General features: G+C 47.8%; 1 protein-coding gene across 2 annotated transcripts; it reads right to left on the reverse strand.

Moving 5' to 3' along the window:
- Nucleotides 1-269: 269 nt before the first annotated feature.
- On the reverse strand, nt 270-25,695 carry TMEM255A (transmembrane protein 255A). Of its 2 annotated transcripts, none has more exons than XM_058032369.1 (9): nt 25,592-25,695; nt 21,489-21,631; nt 17,027-17,089; nt 12,388-12,477; nt 10,565-10,627; nt 9,487-9,575; nt 6,244-6,403; nt 4,877-5,020; nt 270-2,974 (listed from the first exon to the last, which is right to left on the reverse strand). In XM_058032369.1, the coding sequence occupies exons 1-9, from the start codon at nt 25,647-25,649 to the stop codon at nt 2,816-2,818; spliced, it is 969 nt and encodes a 322-aa protein (XP_057888352.1). In that variant the 5' UTR covers nt 25,650-25,695; the 3' UTR covers nt 270-2,815. The 2 variants fall into 2 exon arrangements, with proteins under 2 accessions (XP_057888352.1, XP_057888351.1); XM_058032368.1 differs by having other exon boundaries at nt 6,244-6,406.
- Between the last annotated feature and the right edge of the window lie 630 nt (nt 25,696-26,325).

A 26,325-nucleotide genomic window follows, 5' to 3' on the forward strand; every position in this document is an offset into this window, starting at 1 on the left:
ACTGGTTGGATTACTCAGATCTGTGTTAAGTGGAAAAATTAGCAGTAATAATTTTAGAGGGCTTGAGGTCAGGGCACCATGTTATGGTAAAACTGCAGAATTATCGAGTGCAGGGGCATGAGCGCCTTCAAAAACAGAACTTAAGGAATTTTTTGCTAATCCTGGTAGAAATATGTCTCAAATACAGAGAATTTTACTCACTTTTTAAAAATAACCTTAAAGATGCTTGTAAAACAGGCTGCTAAAATGTAAAATAGAATTGGTAAATGTTTACAAAAGTCACACAATTTTATTTACTTTGGCAAAGTAATAAAAGGGTACATATGAGTCACAAACTTGACATTCTCATAAGAAATGACAAATACAGTGCAGGATGTTGCAGTTACATTAAATGCTTTGTTTTACTCAAGCAGAATGAAACAGGTAATTCAACAGAAAATACCACCAGTAAGTTTTTAAATGTGAAAATGTACTTGTCCTTTTATAGTGAATTTAAAGCAGCAATGTAATTTTTGCTAAAATATTCCTTAGAAAAAAAAGAGAATTTGGGTAACTTCCTAAGGTTAGTATTTTTCAACTCAAAACCAGTGACACAATTCATCTCCTGATTGTTTCATCCCACTAAGTTATGTTCTCTTCAGGATGTTCAGTCCTGTCCTGTGGTGTCCCTAAGTCCTTCTAGCCCTATTTCGTTGACAGGCACAAATGGTACAGTGTTTGTCAGAAGTGGGACAGGACTGTTGGCTTTTATTTCAAAGATAAAGCAATAAAATGTTTTCTGATACTAAATTAATGTGCCCTTCTGATTCTGGTTTTGTGGGGAGCTTTATCAAGAGGAGTACTGTCTGTTTTGAAATTGCCCACGAGCTCTTCATCAAGAGATTCTTTACATTTCTTTAATTTCATGAAATATAATATAAAATGGAGGATGCCCCAGTATATAAATTTAGTTCCAGTACACAAATTTATAGGAGCTGCACTTCAACATTCTATAGTAAAATGAAATGCCACCACGATATGATACACTACTGCTTTAAATCCTGTGAGCTGCCTTCCTTTCTCCAGCTGTTTTTTTTTTTAATTTCCCTTCTTACTGGAGAAAAGTCACGCTTGCTTCTGGATAAAGTGTCATCCTTTAATGAACTAATATACTGATTAGCATTTGACAGTGGAGATGATAAAGTTAATACATAGTCTAGCCTAAAGGCTTTGCAAATGCATAGGATTAAAAACAGCATTATAAAGTGTGGGTGTACTTTGAAAAGTGAGATCAGAGACTTCAGTGTTTGTTTTTCATGTTGACAGCATTTGAATTTTTTTATAGAATAAAAGTAGGTGCCACAGCTTAAAATCCAACTGGATTCTCCCCCAACCCACCAGCATGTATTCCATTTTGATTCTGAAAGCCAGCTTTAACTTTTAGGCACCTTTTTGTCTGCATCAGTTGCAAATACAGGAAGGCAACTGAGGATTAGGGTCAACAAACTGATGCCAAGGAAATGGTATCTTTAGGAAATAAGGAGTAAAATGTTAATGTTGCTTTTATCCCTGAAGTGAGCAGTTGAGAACGCTCAGGTTGAGCAGGTCAGATCTGAACACTGTCATCTGAAATCACTTCCTGCAGTAGAACCACACTTTAGAGGTCAGTGTGTCACATATCAAAGCTGACCTTTTGTTATGCAAGATGCATGCAAAATCTGCTGGAATCTAGATCAATCAGCACAGTCATCAGCTGAAGATTAAATGAAAGTCACAACAGTAATTGCAAATTCCTCAGTTTTGTCCTATATTACAGGGTGTTGAATTTCATCTGTGTGAGACACATATCTTGGAGAACTAGTAGTGGATATTCCTTATGTGCAGCCCATAATACAGGTACTAAACCAGTGCTTATTCAGGGTGCTGATTCAGTCCATTAAAAAAGTTAAAAGTACAGGCTTAAAAAGAAATTCCCAACCACAGAAAACATAAACAAACAAATAAATTAATAAATAATATTTTTACTGCACTGTTTCAGTGACTTGTAGACGGTTCCTGATGTTTTTTATAGGAATACAAGGAAAATTTAGGCAGTGCAACCACCCAAACTGTTTGACTTCAGCATTACTTACACAGAATTCAGACAGAGACAACTCCATCTTTTATCTTAAGAAGCAACCTGAAATAAAACCAGCTTGCCCCCCCCTCAAAAAAGCAATATTCTGATTATTTTGCTACACACGCATGAGGCTATCCTATGACGTTATCCTTTTCAACAGGGTTACATTTTGAGGCACTGTCATGGTTCCCCCCAGAATTTTTCCAGTGTGTTGGGCCACCAAGTGATGTGAGCTGGGTCCTGTGTCCTCCCAGCCAGAATCCCAGCAACTGGAGCCCAAAGGCCAAACAAAACCAGTGTTGAGTGGTGCTGTCTGTAAGCACCCTCAGCTCACACAGACTGATAATCTTCAGCAACTACTGATCTTGGCTACCCTTACTTCAGCTTGGCACAAGATGGAGTAAGGCAGACCAGAATCTGTCATCTGTGTTGGATCACTTGATTAAGAATCAAGGACTACATGAACCAAAGAGGCTGAAATTTAGGTCACCTGCTGCTCAGTGACTCGTTAAAACATCAGAAGTCTGTCCCCTTTGTCACAGGCCATCGTTAAAACTTCTGAAATAAGTCTCGCAAAAAAGGACAGTCCAGTCTAATATTTTTATTTGCAATTATCTTCTGGATTCTCCTGCTCCCTCCCACAGTAAAATGTAAATACAAAATGTTCACACTTATTTCGATGGCAAATATGTTTTTTTTTCTTCTTTCCCTCGTTCTTTATGGCGTGTAAGGTGGTGGCTTCTCAAAAGGTGGGAAATAGGGCGGTGAGTAACGCGGGGGTGCGTTGGAGGCCCACATGTAGCTGGGGGATGGTGACAGGGACTGGGGGTCATCCGAGAGGCCAGAGGGAGTGGAGGCTGGAAACACGCTGGAATGCTGCAGGGAGACAGCAGAGGCTGCAATGTAACCATTTCCTAATGGAAATTGTTGTATCAAAGTGATACTTCATTACCAAACAGTTCAAAATTAACATTTCAAGGTTCACCACACACAAATAACACTTTAGATAACTTGTGTTCAAAGTAAGCACTGCCTGTAAGTAACAGTTTTGAAAAATGAGTCTCCTTAGATCCAAAACTGAAGATATTTTAAAAAAATTCTCATCACTTCCGTGTGCCTGCTGCATTTCACAAAGACTGGACAACTGAAAACTGATGAGTTCCTCTCAAATCTTTGGTGTCACATACCAGCCAGTAGCAATAGTGAATGAGCTGCTCCAAAAACCAGAGAAATGGGTCTGCCATTTTAGATTTGTGTGTAAAAGCCAGGTTTTTTCAAGGGCCCAGGCTTCCTTAGGAATTCTGGTGTGTTGTTTTTGTCCTGTGAAAAATGTGTGGAATGAGTGGGAAGCATTCTTGCACCAGAGGGAGTGCATCCTTTGGAAGGGGTTTGAGAGGCAGGGCTTGCTCCACGTGCTGTCAGGGGAGAGGGGCCAGGGTGGTTCAGTCGCTGGTTGGAGCAGAGTGATGTGCAAGGCTCAGACTTGGAATTTCATGTTAAAAAGGGATTTGGCTGTATTAAATTTAGATGAGTTGAATTTATGCTCAGCTTTTGTGCCATCTCCGGAGCCAGCACCTGTGCTCACAGCAGTGAGACCCAGACTCTGATCTGTCTGGCTGAGCTGTGCTAGCAGAGCCCAGCAGTGCTTCCAGTCACAAAGCAGGGAAATCACCCATGCTGAGCTCTCTTCAGGTGCTGGGACTGCCACACTGGCGAGCTCTGGGTCAGACAGAGCTCAGAACAGCTGAGAAACTGAGAAAAGGACTTTGTAACAAGCTTGGTTTGGCATGCACTGAGGTTGGCATTTTTGTAACTGCAGGAAGTTATACAGCACCAGTGACCACCCCAGGTTTCATTAATCTCAAAAATTACTCACAAATACATCCTAAAAGTTCTGACTTAAGTGTTCAATTATATTTAGGAGCCCTGACAACAGCATTGTCCAGTGGCAGTAGCAGCAGACCCAGGAAAGTTTAGATTTTTGTCACCTCTAATGCATCTCTCAGATGAGGGACGTGGTGGCTATCACAGAGCACGCCTCTTTGTTGATAACCAAAATCTTAAACTCTTGTTAATTAAAAAAAAAAAGTCTCCTGTTGTGGTGGTTGTGCCTGTGTTAACATCACCCCTGTTGTAACATCCACCTGCCAGAAGAGCAGAGGAGGAGATGTCCTCAGCTACAACAAGAGAAAGCTGATGTTGACAGCAAGGTTCACATGAAATCCCCATTTCCAACAGCACAGCTCCATAGCTCAAAGAGGAAGGGATGCATTACAGCAGAGGGGATGTTTGCAGGGACCCCTCTTAGGCCAGTGAAGCATGTGGAAAATAACCACAACAAATCAGCTTCTCAGGCATCATGAGTCTTCAGGAGCTCAAATAGCTTGTTTCCAAAAGCTCTTCTCTTTCTCTCAGACACAGCAGTTGGCCTAATAAAATCTAGTCCTGAGCACCTGGCTTTGCCTCTCTCCTCAGAACACGGCAGAGCCAGGGGCAGTGCCTGTTTTCAGTGCGATCTCTACTAGTGAATGATGGGCAGGCAGGCAGGCAGCAATCCTCCCTCTTGCCTTCACTTCAAGGACAGATTTCAGGAAAACACTGCCTTAGAAAGAGAGAGCACTGCCAAGGACCAATGCCTACTAGGAAAATTTGGTATTTTCTGCAGGACCAAGAAAATGAAACTGTGTGAATGACAGGAAGACAGGCCCCCAGAGTCCTGCAGACTGCCTGGATTTAACCTTGCTGCTAAACAAGGAAACATCCTGTAAAGTTGCCCACCTGAAAGTCATAAGCAGAGTAGGGAGGCAGGTGAGGAGTGCTGTGGTAGTAGGAGTTGTAGGATGTCACCTGTGGCCTGGAGTAGTAGGTCACTGAAGGGTGTGCATCCTCAACACTGCAGTTCAGTGTAGGCAGGGAAGGAGTCTGTCAAAACAAAAGGAAGAGAGTATGAGGCTGCAAACCCAGTCACAGAAAGCTGAGAGCTGAATGAAAGCAGAAATTATTCAAAGGAGCACTGTGTGTCTTTATATGTCAACCCTGTTGCATTAGGAACTGGCAATCCAGTTCCCTCTCAGGCAGCAGCTACGCTCCAAGGTCACCTCATTCCACAGCCACTGATTGTTTCAGATTCCAAACAAGCTGGCAGCAGCTCAGTGCACACCAGTACTCACACAAAACAGATTTACTTGTTCACAAGTAGGAGAAATTATTCATTACTTCAAAATTACTCTGTTATTTGATGCATTGCTGTTCATTTCCATACATCTTTGTTTGGAAGAGGCTCTCTGGTCTGGATCAAATCTCAGAGGGCTGTGATGCACAGCTGGGAATGCGTCTCCTGTTTTACTTGGGAAGATATTGGTGAGTCTGAAAAGAGTTCAGAGTACTGAAACAGGGTACCCTTACTGCAGGGCCCAAGATTTCTTTGATATAGCCAGGACAACAAATCTCTTTTCTGTGTGAATGTTTTTGTGTTATTCCAAATGAGTCACAAGTGACTGAAAAAGCCCCAAATGTATCTGTTGAACATTCAGTTCTACTCCTCCATTTGTGCTGTTTAGAACACAACCATATGGAAGGTAACAGGCATCCTGGTTAAGTGAAGATATTTCAAATTTCACATTGTTAGAACAGTATTTTCTTCATTATCTGAAGTTTGGTTTTGATCCCCAGTTCACCCTCTCAGGTTCTGCACCGTGATGAAATTAGACAGAGAGTTTCAGCCTAACACAGCTGCTTAAACAGTCTGTAAAGCTCAGACTGCTACTACAAAATCAACAATTAATGAGCAACCACCACAATTTTCCTTGTAGAATGTGAACACTATGAAAAGGAAGATCAATTTTTAAGAGAGAGCTTATTTTCAATCATCCTGGTATTGCCAATGCCTCTCTGGTGGTTCCTTTTGAAAATACAGTCTCCCAATTCTGTTAATATTTTCTAACTGTGCTCAGATGTTGACAAAATCAGAAAAGTGAATCACTTCCACTTTTTCATTATAGTTATTTCTTGCCCTACTTCCCACCCTGACTGATGTAATGCATAGATAATCTGCTTTGAAACACCAATGGTTTCCATGATCATTTTTAAAGGCAATTTGCCTGATTTGTATTCTTTAATGCACTGAGAAATTGATATCCTCTTACCATGTCTTTAAAGCCTCCAAGTATTGCCGCTGTGATGATCCCTAGGAAAAGCCCCACGATGTTCAGAATTGTTGCTGACCAGAGCAAGTGGTAAAGGTGGATGATGTCCTGGCAGCTGCTGACATCAATGTACTCATAGTACCCTCCAGAAATCTCTACTCTGCTAGATTAGGGAAAAAAAAACCAACAGAAATGATAAAAAAATGCACCACATATCATAAAACCTAAGCAGTACTGCTGGACAGTAAAATGCATTCTGCATTTCAGTGATAACCTGGGCGTTACTGCTGAGGGAATGGGGATAAACCCTCCTGGATCCCGTGCTTGTGGCATCCACAATCTCCCTGCACAAAGGGAGCTCTGAAACAAATTGCTTGCTCTGTTCTGAAACAAATGACTTTGTGTCTGAACCTGCCTGTTATTTCTTTCATCTGAAACCTCCACGGAGGTCTGGAAGGTTTACCAAGGACAAAGAGGTCCTGGAATTACCTTGGGAAATCAGAGCGTGCCCGGTCCTGGAATTACCTTGGGAAATCAGAGCGTGCCCCCAGGCAGGGCTGGCTGCTCCCCAGAGCCCCAGGCAGGGGCAGCTGGGTGGGATGCAGGGCCAGCACAGCTCCTGCTGGCCCACAGGGCTTGGCCACCAGGCAGCCCCAGACCCATGCCCAGCTCCAGCTCCAGCTCCAGCCCCTCACTGCTCCACAGCAGCCTGGGCTGGCTGGAGCCTGGCGCCTCATCCTTCTGCTCACACTCTGAACCTTTTCCACACACAGAAAAGAGAGAGAAAACTCGGTCAAATCTGGTTAGGTCATTATTTTGGAAAAGGAAAAGCAACTCCTGCAGCACATGGGCTGGAGTCTTGCAGCAGAATCCTTCAGGAATGACCTCTCTGACTGCCGGGTAGGGAACAGGCTGGCCTTCAGCACAGCTTATCAGATGTAGTGGCCTGCAGCAAATAGCCCTTCAGAAAACATATTTATCAGGGACAAACAGCACCAAGAGCTTATGAATGGCTTATCTCCCAGCTCACATGCAGGGTTAGGCGCAGAGCACATGAGAGCTTTGAGGAAAGGGGGAAGAGCTGGCTCCTATTTAAGGTCAAGAAGCAGGAGATCCAGGTTCAGCTCCTCAGCAGGCTCCACAAGGCCTGCAGGAAACTGCCCCTTTCACAAGAGTCACCCTCCTCTGCTGATTACTCAACTTCTGCCTCTTTACCCTTTTTACTCCCACATTTCATTTAAGGAGCCCACTGCAGGGAATGAGGATTTCGATCCGAATCGAGGCACCACAGGTCACAAAAACCGGTGTGCTGGCTGGCACAACTTCTGTGTAACCCGAGCTCTGCGTGGCCCTCTAACAAAACCTGTGTGTGCTGTTTGCAAGGGCTGTTCCTGAGGAGATTGTGAGAGCAGGGATCCCTCAGTGAGAGCATCCCGCCTTGTTCAGCGTGTCCTGAGCAGTGGGAAGGGGCTTGTCCCTCTGCCAGAGCCAGGGATCCCAACATCCCAAAGAATGCAGGATTGCTGTCACGTTTGCCATGATTTCCATCCTTTACATGTGCACTAACCAGTCTGGAGTGTCCGTGCCTCTCCTACTGAGACACCATCCAGCGCCTCCTCTGTGCAGGATGTTTGTGTGGTACTAAGCAAGATTAAAATAACAACAACTGATTATCTTTCATCAGAGAGGGGAAAATGGGTCAGGGGTGGGTCCCAGAACCGGGACTGTGGAAAAAACAAAATACCAACGAAAACAAAAGAAAAAGAAATACAGAAGTGTTTCAAGCTTTTCAATTCCATTCCAATCAGTTCATTTCTAATCAGTATCCTCCCTTCAGCCAGTAAAAAGGGGTTGTGATCTGTGAACTACCCAAGGAAAGCAAGAGCTTCACTCCTCTTTCACACACACAAAGTCCTACAGAGTCCAGGATCACACTTCCCAGCACAGGGAACCACACACCCTCTCCCAGCAGCAGCTTCTGATCTTCCTCCACCACAATGAATGATTTAAGTGGAGGCCAGCCCAGCTAAGTACTGAGAGAAATCCTAAGCCTGAAACAGCCCTAGGCAAGAGCCAGCAGTAAAAAAAATCAATTTATTAATGCCTTGCTAACACACATTGGACACTCACAAGGTATAGGCAGCACATGCTGTAAATTAGGCTGGCTTAGGCACAGTGGCCAGATCTCAGTGGTGTGTTTGCTCTGCAGTGGTTCTCGATTGGGAACCACCTTCTGCCTCAGTGCACAGTGCTGGCTCACCTTCCATCCCCGTGAGAGTGTTGGAAAAGAAATGAAATTTAGCAAAATATTTAATTATAGTGAGTTGTGTGTGAACTGGTTTGTTAAAAGGTAGTTTTGTAGCCGTTGAAAGTGTGTTGGGTTTTGTGTGTAACCTAGCAGGTAGTCTTAGGGATTTAATAAATAATTAAACTAGTGCAGGAAAGTAAGAATTCTAACCTGTCTGGAGGCAGCATACAATGCTCTTAGAATAAGATAAGCAGAAGATTAATGATCTTGTTTGTGAACCAAGGAATGTATCACAAGGGGTCTGTGACCAGGCAAGGGGAACGGGGAACTGTTTCTTGGAGACTTTGTTGTGAATCGCATGTATAAGAGGGAAGCACCCATACGTGAATTTGGGGGCTCGGGTTTTGGGGACGTGAGTCCCCCAAGCTCCCCGCGCCCTTAATAAAGCACCCACAAAACTTATCCAAGTTTTGTGTCATTTATCAATCGGGCAACAAGAGCACGACAGACATTCCTGGGCAGAGGGGACACTGGTTCATGAAGGCACAGATGGCACCAGGCTGCCAACTCTCCTCTCTGCTAGCAGGGAATGGAATGGAGGCAAGGCAAAGAGGAACAGTGTCCCAGGTTTTTTGCACCTTCGATATTGTGAAATTAAAAAACAACACCCAGTGCCAACAGAGAAGGGAGGTGTTAAGCAACACTCAATAGGTGGAAAACCTGAGGAGGACGCCAAGCATGAAAGTCATGGAGATTCCTGCGCTCTCATTTTTCCAGCTGGGCTCACCCATAGCTGGGATGGCCTTGGTGTATTTCACACCCACCTTTACTTGGTAGCTTTTGTCTGGGACTCCTCCTTGCTAACAAACACAGCTCAAGGTCCCTTCCCACATCTGCCATTAACTGATGCTATCCTGCAAACGAGCTGCAAGCTATTGCAAGGAGCATAACCACTGCTCCCCTTCCCAGGACCAGGAGTGGCATTTTTGGCTTACTTCCCACAGTTGTACAGGTCACAGCAGAAGCAGGTGTTGGTTTTTATTTTCGGCGTGCAGGGGGCACGGCGCTGTGGGTGACAGACCGCCTGCGTGAACACAGAAAAAAACCACATAAAGCACAGAACGACACCATCCCCAGAGACAGTTCCTGCTGCTGTCTGGCCTGCTCTACATGTAGAATTCTCAGTGATCTCCACATCAGCCCCAGGCAGATTTTTTCTTCCTTATCTTGCTCTCACAAAGCCCTGCTATGGGAACAGAGATGCGCTCGGCTGGAGCAGAGCAGTTTCCTTTTGCTATGGGGAGCTCACAGACAGCAAGTGCCTGCAGAGGAAGGAGATTCTGCAACTCCTGCCAGCAGCCAGGGCCTTGCTGAACCAACCCAGCTCATCCCAGGGCAAGGCAGAGCAGAGAGCTGTCAACAGCATGGCCCAGACTGAGAGCAGATTCCAATAGTGCTGCAGAACTGACCAAAGTATTCATTGTGCGTGCCTGAGGGTGATAACATACATGGACAGTCCTCAGCCTGATAAGAGAGTGGACCACTCCCACTACACAGTTAAATATGTAGCATTTAACTTTGCACCCTCAAGCAGGCCTTCTAATTTGGTGTAAAATGGTTATTCAGAACTACCTAACTACCGGTGGACTTGTGAGGAAAGCTCTGAGAGACAATCAGTGCTCAGCAAAGGCAGCAGACATCCATACACACTATCAGCATGTGGCAGGATCATCCCAGCAGGTTTCTCTTTGGAGAAGACAACAGGAGAGGTGCAGAGACTGGTACTTGTTGCTCAAGTACACAGAAATTATTGCTGTCTGAAACCTTAACCCACCACCCAGCTCCTATGGATGCACACCTGAAGACCTAGAGAAACTGGTGAATTTTCCTATCCTACACCCCCTTCTGTCCATCTGCTCTGTCCTCTACATGGAGAACCCCCCTCCCGAGCGCTCCAGCGCCCTGCTCCCGCCCCAGGCCCAGCCTCCCACCCCCTCCAGGACGCTGGAGCAGGTTCCTGCCCCTGCTCCAAGCCTCTGGCCCTTGGCAGGGCGCAGCAGGGGCTGCTCTCACCTCGGGTGGGGTGGTGCTCTTGGAGTAGTACTGGCAGCGCCCCGCGTACAGCGGCCGCAGGTCCTGCGGGGAGAAAGCACCAGGCTCAGCCCTGCAGCAAACCAAACTCACCAGAGGGGCTGGGGAAGGGAACAGGCTTTAGAGAGACCCCGATCTCACACCAGCACCCCAGTGCAGCCAGAGCTGTGCAGCCCCCACCCCAGTGCCCTGGGTGATGTTTAACCCTGGTCCTTGGAGCCATGAAATCGTTACAGCCAGCATGGGAGGAGCAGTCTCTTGAGCTGGGCTCTTTGGGTGGCAGTGGCCATCCTGAACTGAACAGACACATCCCAGGTCTGCTTGACCTATTTCTGAGGGCCCTTCTTGCTGAATCATAGCAATTTTCCATTAATTGTTCACAAATTTGTCCTTCCTGTACTCTTCAGTGTCTTGTGGGAAGGCTCTGGAGGATCATCAACATTCCAGCCTGCAAGGAGGCATTAATGGCTCCCTTTGTGGCAGCTGTATCTCCAAGGCAAAGCCCCGTGGAAAGCAATGCCAGACCGGTATCCACATCAGCGAGCCCTTCCCAGGAGCAGCCAGACCGGCTCTCCAGGTGCCTGAGCCAAGCCCGGGCTGGCAGGGCAGTGGCGGCAGCTGGCAACAGGAACAATGCCTTGGGCTGGCGTGGCAGGAGCACGTTTCAGCAAGGTGGTCACATTTTTGGACTGTCAGGCGGTAAAGTGAGGCCAACAGCCCATCTGTTCATCAAGAGGCACAAACCAAAGCCTCTCTCTGTCGCCACAGCTGCTCAGCTCTGGGTGCCTCAGCCACCCCCAGTGCCAGCCAGGAGGAGCTGCCAGCTGGTGCCACAGCCCAACCCACGAGGTCACACCCTCCCAAAGGGGGTCAGGCATGGCCCAGACTTGCTGGTTTCATCCAGACAGACAGACGGACACCCATCACACAGGTGAGAGGAGCTGCCCTTTGCTCTGCCAGCAAATCCTGCCTCCACCCACCCTTCCACACTGGAATACTCAGGGGCAGGAAAGAAGGGCCAGCTTCACAAGGAGCATAGCCAGCCAGCTGACACAGGGAGTTTCCATTTCATGGGTAATTCTGACCTTCTGAGATTCCTTTCCATTCTCATACAAATAAACTCCAAATCTGTATTTTTATTCCTTTTTTGCCAAGAATTAAAAAAAAAAAAGTCATCAAACTGCAGAGTTGCAGGACAAAAAACTATTTGCAGTTAAAATTTCAATAAAAAAGCTGAAATGGAATTGTGTCTTTATTTCTATACTAATAACTAAAGCTTCTGCACATCCCACTGTACTAGGGATTGGTCATGACAGCAGTAGCTCATAATTTTTTAAGTCACCAAATGGAAACTGAGATCCTACTGCAAATGTTTCCTGTTTATACCGTAATGCTTCGGTGAGCTTCATATCAAATTGCTTCATTCTACTACAGCATCCAGTGATTCCCTCTGCATTAAGAACCAGCTCTGCCAACATTTAAAACAAAATGATGCTACTGCTCATATCTTGTCCCTTGGCAAGAGCTGTAATTCACATTACATCTTAAGTGTTCTCATACTCAATAAACACATAAAGCAAAAAAAGAAAAAACCCAAAGAAAAGCTTTAAGATCTTAGTGCTTCCCACTCATTTAAATTTTTTTTTAAATGATACATTTTTTTTAAAGCTTGTGATTTAAAGCAGCACTCAGCACATGATACACATTTACAGGGTTGGATGTGGGCTGATCCAGGCTTGCAGACCCATCAGTTGTTTTCTCAGAGTACAAGCACCGCAGGGCTGTGTTTCCCTGGCAGCACTTACGATGTGTCTGGCAGCAAAGACGCCGTCCACAATGGCACAGCAGAACGCGGCGATCACACCAAAGCTGATGAACACGATCGATGCAACCAGCTGAGAAAGGAAAACAGAGCAAAGTGTCACCTGCCTCCCACAGCCGAGAGATCAGTGCCCTTCCACAGGGCTGTGGAAAGCACAGTGACGAGCCCTGCAGCAAGCAGTGACCCAGATGCTGGCCCGGCTGCACAGCCTGCCCTGGCTGAAGGCACTGGGTGTGTGTGTCTGCCCGGGCAGCAGTAGGAGCATTGTGCCAGACTGGCTCTCTGGGGACTTGATAGAGTAATGCAGGTTCTTCATCACTCCAATAGGCTAAACTTGAGCTGAGGATACAGCTCCTCTTCTGGCTGCTGCTGTCCTTAACTCTCCCCATGAGACACAGAGGATTTCTCCTCTCCTCGCCCTGCAGGGCCGTGGGGAGCTGCTCCTGTGAGCACTTCTGAGCTGTGAGGATGCAGAGACTGCCGAGTGTGAGCCTCTCTGCTGGGACTGTGCCCTCAGGGAGCAGCCCCTGGATGCAGGCACAGGCACAGAGCCATGAGAGCAGAGGGCAGAGCCCAGCCCATGCCATGGGTGCTGCACACCTTCCCAGCCTGGCTGGGCTCCTGGTGCCAGGCTGTGCCAAGCACAGTCCATCCAGCTCCTGGAGAGACCCTTCCCTCCATCTGCAGCTTGACAAGGGCAGTCACCCAGGCACGACCCTTTTCCAGTGGCCCCATCCTGCCCATTAAAATTAGGGTGAAAGCATTCAGCGGGTAAAGCAGAAATAATCTCCAGTCCAGGTACGAGAAGCAGTGTCTATTCCCACCATGCCACTTCAAACACCACCTCTGCCAAGAGCCCTGCTCAGCTGGGGGAGCCTGCAGAGGTGCTGACACAGCCCCTGCCACACGGGCACTCAGCCCAGCTGCTCCCAGCACTGATCCCAATCCTCTGCCAAAGCACACTGGGGGTATCAGCAGGGCTGCAGGGGGAGGGCAAGCACAGCACTCAGACAGCCAGGGTCACCAAATGCAGCTTGGGGACAGCTTTCAATATCAATTCACACATATTGAAACACATTATTTCAATATATTGACAGTATTTCAGTGTAAAGAACAGGACGCTCCCTGGTGGCTTTCCAACTCTGGTGACTGAAACCTTCAAGTGTCAGCTGCTGGCAGCTGTAAGAACTATTTCTCCATGAGTACAAAGGTGACTCTGGTCATGGGGGACTGCAAGCAATAGTAAAAATCTCTACAGCCCAAATACAAAGCTAAGAGTTAGTCTGGCCAGCACGGACAGATAACTCAGGTCTCCTGACTTGGGGATGTTTGTTTTAAAGATCCAGGTACTAAGTTTGCTTGAAAACCTTGGCTCCTGCCACTGCTCAAGGCTACAGCTCTCTGTAGGACAAACCAACCCCCAGACAAATACAATCCAGAAAGATCATATGTGTGTTTTTAAAACACCTCAGGATTTTTAGGTTAATCACACTGTTATCTACATCTCCCTAGGAGAGAACAGATCTTGTTCCAGTAACCTCATGTACAGACCAGATCAGCTCAAACAATGACTGGAGATGCCAGAGGGTTCACTTGAGGCAGTGGAAATGGTTTACTTAAAAATGAGAGAAAATAAAACGGTTTTCCAGATGAGGCAAGTATTATTCAAGGCACAGCATTCACTGGACTGCAGCAGCAGAGAGAGCAGGCTGTGGAAGGATCCCAGGCACCACGTGAAGGTGCCATGACCACACCAGGCTGCCACTGCAATATTGGATGCTGTGCCACAGAGTACTTGCAGATGGCAGCAGGTGACAAGTATTCCAGGGCCAGATCCCACAGCGACCCTGTTTCTGTCAGCTGTGAACTCCTGCATTTCTGCCCCACCCTTGGCGTGCCTGGGTCCCAACTCACACCATCCATTACAGGGTCACTGTCTCACTACCAAACCAGGGAAACCACACAGGCACAGAAAGTCCACTTTTAGTGGAAAACACAAGGTTTACTGTCCTTTGTTTCATACACACATGAAAGAGGATATTTGCCCTAAATAGCATGAGCCTTAGAGATGAGAAGTGAGCCAAACACTAAATATATACAATCAGGGAATTTGTCAGTCATCTCTGCTCAGGACAGGAGCTGCTAATATGGTAGTTTAAAATAAATACAAAGTTAACGATACTTTCATAACAGCCCTACCAAGAGGTAAGTATATGATGCTCACTTTATTTACATACAGTTTTCTCCCTCTCAGATGTAGAAAGAAGAAAGAAAAGCCTGAAAACCAAAAACTGTGAATTTATGGTAAAGGAAAAAAATCAAACAGCAAATAGAAACATACAAATGGAAAGGAATGAATAATAAGAAATATCTTTAAGAAGAATGTCTTTACAAACAAACTGTGGGCCTGATGGTAGATAAGGCCAGATATGGAGAGGAGAAAGAAGCAATGGGGGGAACCATAAATTCCATAGGAATTCCACTAATTGACACAGACTGTTACTGGAGACTGTGCTAAATCTCTGGATTTAGAGAGAAAGAACAGAGACACAAGGAAGAAGAAAAACAGGCGGGGTATACATTAGAAGGGGGTGTTAGGTGTTTTGGGAAGTCTAACACCTCTCATGCACCTCAGCCAATGGGGAAAGAGAGAGGGAAATGAGGCTGGGAAATGAGGATAAAAAAGAGGCTGTGTCCCCTAAAAATTTTGAGAGACCCCAGGGGAAATGACCCATGGCCTCTCCCTTTATTCAATAAAGTTACAGGAGTCCTCTGTCTCCTTTTGGACATAAATCTCTAGTGTTTGTGGATTAATTTTCTTGACAAAATTAATTTTAAAAATCCCAGTTTTCAAGTTGCCAACAAGATTATTATTTTTGATTTGGGGTTGATAATGCTGTTACTGTAGCAAGCAGAAGTCCCTCTCTAAGCTGTGAGTTATTATTGACTGATCCTCACTCGTGTAACTCCAGATGAAGTCAGCCACAGGCAGCAGCATCCAGACAGCAAAAGACAAACTTGGTTTGGACAGGGCAGGAGTGTCCTGGGCTGAGGTGCCCTTTAGGTGATGGTCCAGCCCCAGATGGGCTGTGAAGGTGCTAGTTCCTACTCTTCCATGACACAGCTGACTGCCATAAAGGTGTGTAAACTGCTGGCTCCTCACTTGGAAGTGCTGAGGGGGCAGTGGGTGTGTGCCAGAGCTGCCTGGGCACAAAAGATCTCCCTTCCCTTCTGGAGCATGGCATGGAAGTCAGTGCACCTGGGTGGGAAACCCAGAGAGGTCTGCTCTGTCAGCAGCCTGGGGGAGTGAGAAGTGCTCCTGCAGGTGAGTTCTGCCCATCAGCCTCACTGGCTCCCTCCACTGCTCACACCCACCAGGGTCAGACAGGTGCTCTGTCACCTCTCAGACAGGAACTGCACCAGAACACAGCTGCACAAGCTGCACTTGCACCAGAACACAGCTGCACAAGCTGCACTTGCACCAGAACACAGCTGCACAAGCTGCTTGCGGCTCTTCTGCCTTCAGCTGCACAACAAGCCAGGCCAAGGCTGCCTTTTAGCAAAGCAGGACACAGGGGAAGTGCAGAGAGGTTGTAAAAAAACAAATCCTCCACGGCCAGTGGTATCATGGAAACATGCAATGGACAAAGCTGCCACTGTGAAGTGCTCCTGGGTAAGGAGGACATGTGACTAAAGCACAGGGACAATGAGTGACAGCTCCTGCATGTCCTCTCTGCCATCAGAGTGGAGACAGCTCGCTGCCAGCCCAGGCAGCAGTGATGCAATCCCTGCAAAGCTGGGTCATGAATGTTTTTTAGGACACAAAATGACAGAGAGATGAAAAGAATAAGCTCAGGCCACCCAGGGCTCTTCAGAATAATCAAACAAGCCAGAGCCACACTGTCACTCATGGGCACTCCTGTGAAGAGCCCAGGACTGGCACAATATCACAATACGGTCATTGCTCAAACAGACACTGACATGCTGCTAATACATGATGAGCAAGAGGCTGAAACCCTGCTAGGGCAGAAAGAAAAGGAATGTGTTGCTCTTGCAGAGCCAGGGTGAAAACAATACAAATATCCACTGGGAAAGCCACCTGCCCGGCACTCTGTCTGACGGTGGGACAGGCAAATGTCATCTCCTGCAGGGAGAGTCTGCCTCACCCTCTCCTCCATGCAGGGAGACTGCTGTGTGCAAAGCAAAGCAGCACCGAGGCAGACTCTGGGTTTGGACAGGAATTTCTCCCCTCTGCCCTTGCAGAACCTCCCTTGGCCTCGTTCAGCAGCACACAGGGCCAACCTGAGCCCTGAGCCCCTCCAGCCCTGCCCCAGCAGGCAGCAGGACAGGCTGCAGGGACAGCCCAGCCCTGGGCCCTCTGCAGCCCCAGGGCAGCAAGGCTGGAGGGATCTCACTGCCAGGGCCTGGGGGATTGCTCTCCTCAGTGAGGCAGGAGCCAGAGTGCCCAGGGAGCTGCTCCTGGGCTGCCAGGAACCAGCCCCAGCTCTCAGGAGGTATGCAACACTACCCTGGAAGAGGTAGGAAAACCTAAAATAATACTCTTTACATGCGGTATTTGAGTTATTGTAATTTTTTAAGTAAAGTTTTTATAAAGAACTTACCATTTGTCTTTTGTTCTCTATCAAGTTTGATCCGATTATTCCAAGGAACGACCCAAAACCAAGCTGAAAAACAATGTATTGTTAGCATTTAGTTCAGGATGATACCCAACATATTTTTCAAACAGACAGAACACAATTAAATCCAGAAGAAGCAAAAGAACATTCTGCTGATGTGTGAGCTCTTTTCCTTCAGCAAGAAATCAGTGGAGTCTCTCACTAGCAGGAACTATCAGGTGTAGCCACATATGACACTAAAAGCGTGTGTAAAACCAAAAGGATGAGTTCTGAATTCCATGCCCCCAGTGCTGAGCAATGGCTGGTGGATGAGGATGTGCATTGGGGTCTTGAAGCAACCCTACAAACACCCAGGAGCCTCCAGATGCAAACCTAGCAGGACCAGTGCACTAAAACCTGCAGGACCAGGTTTCTGTGACCTCACTGAGCTTGTGAGCAACCACCTCAGCTCTCAACTCTGAGAGTTCCACAATGTGAAGCATGAAATAAAGGAAATTTATATTTTGGAAGATATAGCAGTTTCCTGTCTTCTCTTACTGCTCCCTCATTTCCAGGGGTGAGGATGCATCAGCCAGGATGTTCTACCAGAAGAGCTCACACAGGCCCAACAGAATAAGGCACTGCAGCTAAAGCATCATCTGTTCTGTAACTCACAACACTCATTTCAGCTCACTGAAGTCAGCCAGGAGAGCAATTTCCCACCTCCCTTCTCCATAGCCTTAATCTACACTAAGAAGTTTCTAGGACAGAGCACACCTCAGCCAGGACAGAAACAGGGACTTCAAGCAGGAACCATGGACTAAGAGGGGAGATGTAAAAATAGAATTTGTCACACTGAGAAAGGGCTTTGGTTGGTGTAGAGCACATTCAACTCCACTTCCATGGGCTGGCAAAATGAGAAACACAGGAAAAGTCCTACAGCTGGATCTGTCATGCTAAAGAGAGGCAAATCCAGACAACAGAGCAAGGGCCAGTGAAGATCCCTGTGAGAATGCCCAGTAATTGGCCAACTCCCCAGGAAGAAAAACAAGGCATGAGACAAGCTGTAGTGATTCAAAAATGAGTCAACTAACCTGGAATCAGTACTTTGAGATGCAGGAATAGAAAACAAAGGTTTGATTAATCCAGTGCTAACAGGCAGAGGCACGTGCAGAGATCAGCAGACACAGATGAGATGTAAACTTGGGCTTCAGTCTCCCCTTGCCCTGCTTGAGCCCAGCAGCCTTTGGAGCAGAGCTGCAGGCAGGGAGGGCAGCTGGCTGAGCAGCAGGGATTAGAGTAGAGCAGCTGATGAGGCTGCTGCTCCCCCTCTGCCTGGCTGGCACTCTGAGCCCCTGCAGAGCCCTGTCCCCACACCTGGCACAGTGAAGCCAGGGTCTGCTTACCCCAGGCAGGGCAGAGACCCAGGGCACTGCTGAACTGCCCCACACTGACCTGCCAGTGCTCCTGGGATTATCATTTAGCTCAGGCAAACAACACACCCACCTTCCTCAAGTAACAGATTTACAGTTCAAGTCCAAGCAAAAAAAAAATTGGGAGATCCAGGTGTAATTTTCAATCCCGTGATATTTAGCAGAAGGAACTTGTGTGGTAACACACACCCAAGGCAAATGCTCAAGAAAAATGTTTTGTGTCCTTTGAGCTTTAAGAGAAATATCCACATGGTGTTTCAGAGCAGCCTCAAAATAAAAAGTGAAATGATTTAGATAATTTAAGATAATTCAAAAAGAAAAAATTAGAGCAAATCTGTACATCCAGCAGGTGAAGACCAAATAAATTGGTGGATTCTCATTAACAGGAATTCTCATTGCACTAATGGAAGAACTACTCATTCTTCCACGGATGGGACAAAGAGATCTCAGTAATGCTCCTCAGATACATCATTTATTTGCTGGTGGATGTGATCCCCTGATATATCTGTCTGAAAGGAGGACAGGACACAAAGTGAATGTGCTTTTCCAGAGTAAAGCGCCAAGCCAACATCCTTGGCAAGGAACCATCACAGAGGAGGTTTGCCAGGGCAAGCCCAAGAAAGGTCAGTAATTCACACAGATTCTGGCAGCTGCTGCAACTTGGAGACAACAACAGATCTCACAGCCTCACTTCCACAGGGCTCCTTGTCTTCTGCACCTGGGCATCTGCTGAACATCACTGCTGTGCTCTGGGCTCCCCTGTCCAGCGCAGTCACCCAGGCACAGGTGAGGACATTTCCCACACAGACACAGCTCAGGTATTCCCTGATGCAGCCGGGAAGGTCTGGGTGGTCATGGAGGAGGGTGAAGGCACCCTGGATACAGGATGTCACTGAACCCTCTGCTTCAGCTTCTCCAGTTCTATCAATGAGGAACTGAGCTGCTAGAGGAAAAAAACCAAACAACTTCAAACCCTCAAAAAACCCAACCAAACAAAATCCTACTGATGTGTGGGAGGTCTCCAGTGCCTGGTTCTGTCCTTCTTTGGAAGCAGAGGCCTGGGAAGATAAACCCCTGCATTGAAGCAAACACCTTTGCATCTTCCTCCTCTCACAAGAGGTGCTTGCCCAAGAAGCACAAGCTGAAGGAGGAAAGGAGGAAGGGTGGTTTAGGCATGGCAGCAATGAGACATCTGATGTCTGAGCTCAAGAAGATTTTGGACAATGTCTCAAGCATATGGTGTGATTCCTGGGGCTGTCCTGGAGTTGGGCTTGATGATTCTGATGGATGTCTTCCAGCTCAGAGTATCCTGTGACTTTATGATTCTGTGCTCCATAAGATGATTCCAGCCATGGAACTGCTCCACACAGAGAAATCACCCAGCACACAAAGAGACTTCTGGCTCTATCTGCTTGAGGACAGCTCATGGAACACTCATTCACTGCAGCCAGCCCTTTTTCCCCAGTAAAGGGAGAAATCCCAGCTTGTTATGAAACATCAGCTATTTTAAGCACCTTCTGAAGCACCCAGCAGCACACTGCAATGTTTCCCTGTGCAGTGAGACAGGTGAGGTCATCACACATTTCCACAGAGCAGATTAATGAACCCAGGTGGGGAATTTGGTGACAAACACAAATTGCCAGGGTGCCTCCGAAAAAAGAAACTCATCGCCCTTCCCAAGCCCAGGACTTCATTAATTCCTTGAGCAGACAAAGCCTCAGAAAAGCGAAAGGGATGCTGACGTTCCCGGGCCATAAATAGCTCAGAGATGTCAGGGGGACGTGAGCAGCAGATTCTGCCCATTTGCATCATCTGCAGGACCTGCTCTGGAGCACGAGGCTCAGCTCAGGCTGGCACAGTGCAGAGTAGGTGGGGAGAGTCTGGAGCCAGTCTGTCATCTTTCCCAACACCTTCCTTCCATTCCACTTCTCTTCAAAAGAGATCAGGCCTAAATGCAGGAGATACTGGGACAATCCAGAAACTCTAAACCAAAGAGGCCCAACATGATCTGTAAGCATGATCCACACTGCAATGGCTGTAAAGGGGCTTTAGAAGAACATGGGCACTGAAAGTATAAACCTCCCTGAGACCAGCAGTGCATGGCAAATAAGCCAAACAGCAATAAGACAAGAACAAGTCCCCACCTGGTTTTCTGGAATGGTTTCATGCCTCCAAATTCAAGGTTCCAAATCAAATGTGCAGCATCCTACAGCTGTTACACCAGGAGCCTCTGGCTGGGGCTACTGGCTGCATTTAATCTGCTGAGACACCTAATTTGATTGTAGTTCAGTGCTTCTTTTTCAGCATATCCTAGATGTGCACAGGAACAGAGCAGGAACTGCTGTCCAGCTTTTATTAGACCTCTGCTCCTGCCAGGAGGGTTGTGACATACCTGCCCCTCGTGCTTCTGTAAGACAGCATACATCTAATGGCAGGAAGACTGGACACCTGTGGTCTTCTCTAAATTAAGCCATGTGAAGCTAAAAGATGTTTCTTTCCCATTTTCAGCTGCTGGTAACAAAAAAAGAAGAAATGGATGTGCTCGTGGCTTTGATGTACATGCTCCCCTGGCAAGCTGCCACAGCTCCTCATCCAGGGACTCCAATTTGCTAAACACTTCTGCAAGGAAACTTTATGACCACAAGTTCATGTTACCAGTATTTCAAAACCTGGTCTCTCAACTGCTTTTGGCAGTAAGGTCCTTCTTTGCCTTACTTCTGCCTGGGCTTAGTGTGATCTACATAAACAAAGAAGTTCTAAAGTTGCTTCAGCTGACATAAAATATATTTATCTGTCTCCCCACTAGCTCAAAATCAAGTTATTACCTAAGCTCAGAGGAAGCTGCCACTTGGATGGGATTTTTGCATGGGAATGTGCAGCAGGTGCAAAATAATAACAAAACAAATAAATCAGATGGTAATGAAGTAGCTGAGCAAAATATTCAGGACAAAATCACCCTTGACAACATTTTCAGCATTACAAGGGACTTTGTAGGCAATAAGTTTTCTAGACCTACCTAGGAGTTCTATACTTACAATAACCCCTGGGTAATAACCTCCAACAGTCACATTTTGGGTTCTTGTTGTAGCAGCTAGGCCCACCGTTAGAATTAACACTGACACAATGAGGAGAGTCACAGTTACGTAGAGGGAATTTCTTTTTCTTCTATTGAACGACCCTAAAAACACACACACACACAACAGAATTTGCTGATTCCATCTGGGGAGAGTCACAGGACCACAAATTTCTCCTCCCACTGCCAACCATGCCACGGTGAATTTCCCTTCTACTGGCTTGAGAATATTTTTGGGTTTGCCTGTCACTTTTCACCTTCACTAACATTGCTCTGACGTAGATGGAGAGAGCCTTAAGAGCTGCAGCTCTGCAAAGCTCATTTAGATACACTGGAGTCTCCCAGCCCCTCTAGCCTGGAGCAATTGAGCTAATGAGAAATATTCACATTAGACATTTATATACTTTCTGATCTGTCTACTTGCATCAGGCTAAATAACCCCACTGCATGCTGCTTGTTCTGAGAGGGGAATTTTGACTGTAATCATAAGGCAGCCACAGTTTTCCATGCAAATAAGACATCACCACTAACAGCCACTTCTCCTCTACTTTCAGCAAGGACCAGGTATTTTTAGATGCTTGAATAATGAATTTGTGGATTAGTAAAACTCATGTACAGCTGCCTGATGATGAGGGTTTTTTTTTTTTTTTCTATATTTATAGATCTCCCAAATGAGCATAAACATAAAAGAGTGATTCCACCAGCCAAGAGGAAAGCTGGCTGTGACACTACACTCAGCAACATCTTCAGGGTGTGTTTGGTCTGCATGTGCTTTGCCATCTTTGTGTCACTTTGTAGAACAATCCTTTTGATCATATTCCATATATTATGTAGATACAACCCAGCACCTGCAAAATGGCTGGGGGGATAATGGATTGTAGGGGTCCCTGTGGGCTGCTGGGCCATCCTGAATCCCATTCCCAGAGCCTGGGGATCTCCAGCAGGCCCTGGGAGCAGGGAAGGGCATTCCCAGCTCCCAGCACTTCTCTGGGGGTTTCAGAGAAGGGCAGGAACGTGTTTCAGGGACAAGGAGCAGCTTTCAGCACTGCAGAGTGCATTCCCTAAAGAAACCACCCTGGGAAGCTCCCTGGCAGCCTGGGCACAGCGAGGTGAAGGTGAAACACCTGCAGAAAGGCCCTGGGGGAAAGCTTGGTCCAGCCAAGCACAACCTCCTTGTCCAAGCTCTCCAGAAAGAGGAGCACAGCAGGCCCTGCTGGGCAGCTTTGTCTCACAGATGCACACCCAGGTGCCCCCAGGCCCTTCTGTAGGATCTGTGTATTTGTGCCCAGCAGATCCTTTCACCCAGCGATGATGCAGCCACGCCAACCCACACAGGCTGCTACAAATGAGCTCCCTCTCCAGGGAAAAGCCCAGCAGCTCCCCTGCTCCTCCACACCAGCTCCAGCTCCAGCTCCAGAGGCTGTGCTGATGGCAGCAGGGCTCCCTCTCCATGCTCTGGGCTGCCATGGGCACAGGGCTGGGTCATTTCACCCATTGATGAGCTTGAAATCACAGACAAGGGCCAAACCTGGGGCTTAAAAACCCAACAGATGGAGAGCACAAAATCACAGAAGGATAAGGTTGGAAAAGACCACTGGAGGTCATCTATTCCAACACGAAAGGCAAGAGAGTTCTATAAAACAAAATAAAGCACCATCCTTTCTGACTGACCTGCTGTCTCTGGAAGGAAAGCTCTCTGCCCACAACCCTTCTGCTCATATTGCAGAGCACAGGTCTGACTGCTCCACTGGGACATCATTGGTCCTAAGAGCAAGGAGCCTGACAACTGGCTATATAGTTGCAAATTTCAAACAAACAAACCAAAAAAAAAAGCTAGACAGTTGCTAATAGGTAAATTAAATAGCTATATAGTTGCTAATTTCAAACAAAAAATATTAAATAACTGCTCGAGAACCCCAAGATTCAGGCTGGGTATTTTATCAATGATCCTTAGTCTTTCAAGCCATGCTTTACAGGCTGGAGATAAAGGTATGTGACTGTTTGCTGCAGGTCACATTTGGGGTTACTCTCCTACATCTGCCAAATAAGTTAATAATAGAAAACCTAGGCTTCTAAATCACTCAAAAATCATTAAGATATGAAACCATTCTCTATGTACTGCCTCACAAATACCATCATTATGCCACACTTCAGTTTCAATGTAACCATTTAAATGCAAGTGTCCCATAAACACCTTAAAAATCCTTAACAGTGGGACCAAAACTGGAGAAAATTTGCTGTTTCTTACACAGATGAGTTCTGAAAGGTGAGAAAGGACGAATCCATCTTGCTTCCACAGAATCACCAAACTTGTGATTACTGCTGTGGTTTGGGTGGCAATTGAGCAGAGGGTAAATGAGCCCAGCCAGTGCTCCTCACCCAGCTCTGGGGGTGCAGATGTCGGCAGGGCATGTCTGGGGGTGCTGTGGGCACTCACACACCCCAGCCAGAGCTCCTGCACTGCCACCACAACTGCTGCAAAAAGTTACCACGAAAACCACTCTAAAAGGAGCGTCTTGAAACACCATGTACAGATGCTGTATTTGTTTCAGCACCATCGTGTTTTTCACTCAATCTCTATGCTGTTTCCCGGCTTAGGACTGCCACACACCAACATTCAATAGAGAACATAAACATAAGGTTTCAACTGGAAATTTTCTCAAAGCTTTTCAATATTCCTCATAAGATCAAAAAAAAAAAAAATTTAAAACCTTTTATTTCAAGTTCAGACAAAATCAGCCATAATCTTCTAAACTGATATTGAAAAGAGATATGAAAGTGAGCAGATAATGTGACTACCTCCATTTCAGCACTAAATTGGGATATTAGTTACATTTTTTCCTTCTCAGAAAACACCTTGCTATGCGTGTAGAGAGAAAGTGGTTTTGTACTTCTGTAAGGATGCCTGCAGCTGCTCCAGCATACAGACTCATACCCAGTATCTCTCTAATAGCTGCTGTAGGGCTGCTCTGACAAAATCCTCTCCCTCGACATTAATTTCTGCTGAAAGTATCCCCCACCAGATCATTTTCCTGTGTGCTCCTGAGCTTGGTACAGTTTATGCACAGAAGCTGAGCTACGGCAGCTTTGCCATCTCTGCTTTTAAGAGACAGCAATAGCCTTTTCCCTGGGATTTATCCCAAACAGATACCCCAAAACTTGCAGTGCTTACCACAACATAAGTAGACAAGGTGATCCAAAACACTGTGCTGAACTCAGGGAGCTGTAAAAAAATTTATGCCATCCATAGCCTGGCTATTGCTTTAGCTAACATGGCACTCCAAACGGGCACTGGTTTTAGAATGATCGTTTTTCTTTTAAGCATCAGAAACGTCCTCTTGTTATATTTGCCCTACAAGCCACTCTAAAGACAAGGCTGTAGCAGGTTTTTCCAGATTACTTTAAAAGTTTGCAATAATGCATATCTTTGAACTGCCCTTCATTCACTTTTTTATTTTTTTTTCCACGATTATTAGAAGAAAATGGACAAGATGGCACAGAAACACGACCGACTTCTCCATCTTGTTCTTTGGGGGAAAAGCCAGAAGCGAAGAATGGACACAGAGTAGCAGCTCAAGGAAGAAATCAGCTCCAACTTTTACCCCAGGAGAGCCGGGGGCAGACGGCACCGAGCCTCCCCCTTCCCAGCCCCTCTCCTTTCGTCCCATTTTCTGCCACAAACGCGTCCCTCGGCTCGCTGTGACCCCCGGCTCCGGCTGCGGCCCGGCTGGCCCGGGCGGGGGCTGCGGGCTCGGGGCCGCTGGGAGGGAGCGAGGGGAAATCGCGGCGAGGGCCGGGGGGTCCCCGACCCCGCTGGGGCTGCGGGGGCAGCGGCCGCGCTCCGGAGGATGCTCCGTGCGGGATGCCCCGCCGCGGGTCCGGGTCCCGCCGCAGCGCCCGGGGCTGCGGGGACACGGCCGGACCGCGCTCGGCCGGCGGGAACGGCGGGGCGGGCGGGGGAACGGGGGCCGGCCCGGCCGCCGCAGCCCCGGATCGTCCCCGGAGCCCCGCACGGCCCCGCGGCCAAGCCCGCGTCCCCCGGGATCCCCCCGGTCCCGCACTCACCCACGGAGTCGGGCAGGGCCACGCCGGCCGGGCGCTGCTGAGTCAGGGACTGCCGCATGCTGCCGCCGCTCCCGCCGCAGCCCGCGGGCCACGGCGGCGGCACAGCCCCGGCACCGGCACCGGCACCGGCCCCGCCGCGCCTGCGCCTCGCTGCGCTCCGCCCGCGGCCGCCCCGGCTCCCCGGGAGCGAGCGAGCAGCGAGGGGCGGCTCTGGCCGGAGCGGCTGCGGGAGCCGGGGCCGCCGCCGGGACCAGCGCAGAGCCCGGTCCCCAGGGGGTTCGGGGAGGGACGGACGGAGCTCCCGCCCCGGCTCCGGGAGGGCAGAGGTCCCGTCCCGCCTCTGGGAGATCCGGCACACGCGCCGGCCCCTCGGCCAGAGCCGCTCCCCACCTCTCTCCATCCCTTTGCCTCCAGCAGCTCCCACCCTCCTCCAGTCCAGCTGCTCCAGCACATTCTGTCCTTCGCCAGAATCTCCCTGGCACCTCTCTGTTGCCCCGTTCTCCCCATCTCCCTCCTCCCTGGGGTGCAAGTGACAGTCCCGGGCAGCCGCCCCGACACCGCCCCGGCCCAGCGCTGCATTTCTCGGCGCTCCGGGATCTCCGCTCCGGGGGCAATGCCTGTTGCTGTCTGTGCCCTATTCCATGGGGGCAGCAATCATCTGCAATCTCCGTGTCCATGGCCAAGGAGCAAGAACAGGCCCTCAGCCTCTGTTTTCCACATCCCATCCGCAAAAT

This window comes from Melospiza georgiana, chromosome 12 (genome assembly GCF_028018845.1).
Source record: "Melospiza georgiana isolate bMelGeo1 chromosome 12, bMelGeo1.pri, whole genome shotgun sequence".
In the NCBI taxonomy this organism is placed as follows: Eukaryota; Metazoa; Chordata; class Aves; order Passeriformes; family Passerellidae; genus Melospiza; species Melospiza georgiana.

Coding starts and splice junctions, on each gene's coding strand:
- TMEM255A (XM_058032368.1), bottom strand. CDS start 25,649: ATGCGGCAGTCCCTGACTCAGCAGCGCCCGGCCGGCGTGGCCCTGCCC. Junction 17,090..21,488: donor GTTATTACCCAGGGGTTATT/GTAAGTATAGAA, acceptor ATTGTTTTTCAG/CTTGGTTTTGGGTCGTTCCT. Junction 10,628..12,387: donor TCTTTGCTGCCAGACACATC/GTAAGTGCTGCC, acceptor TTCTCCCCGCAG/GACCTGCGGCCGCTGTACGC.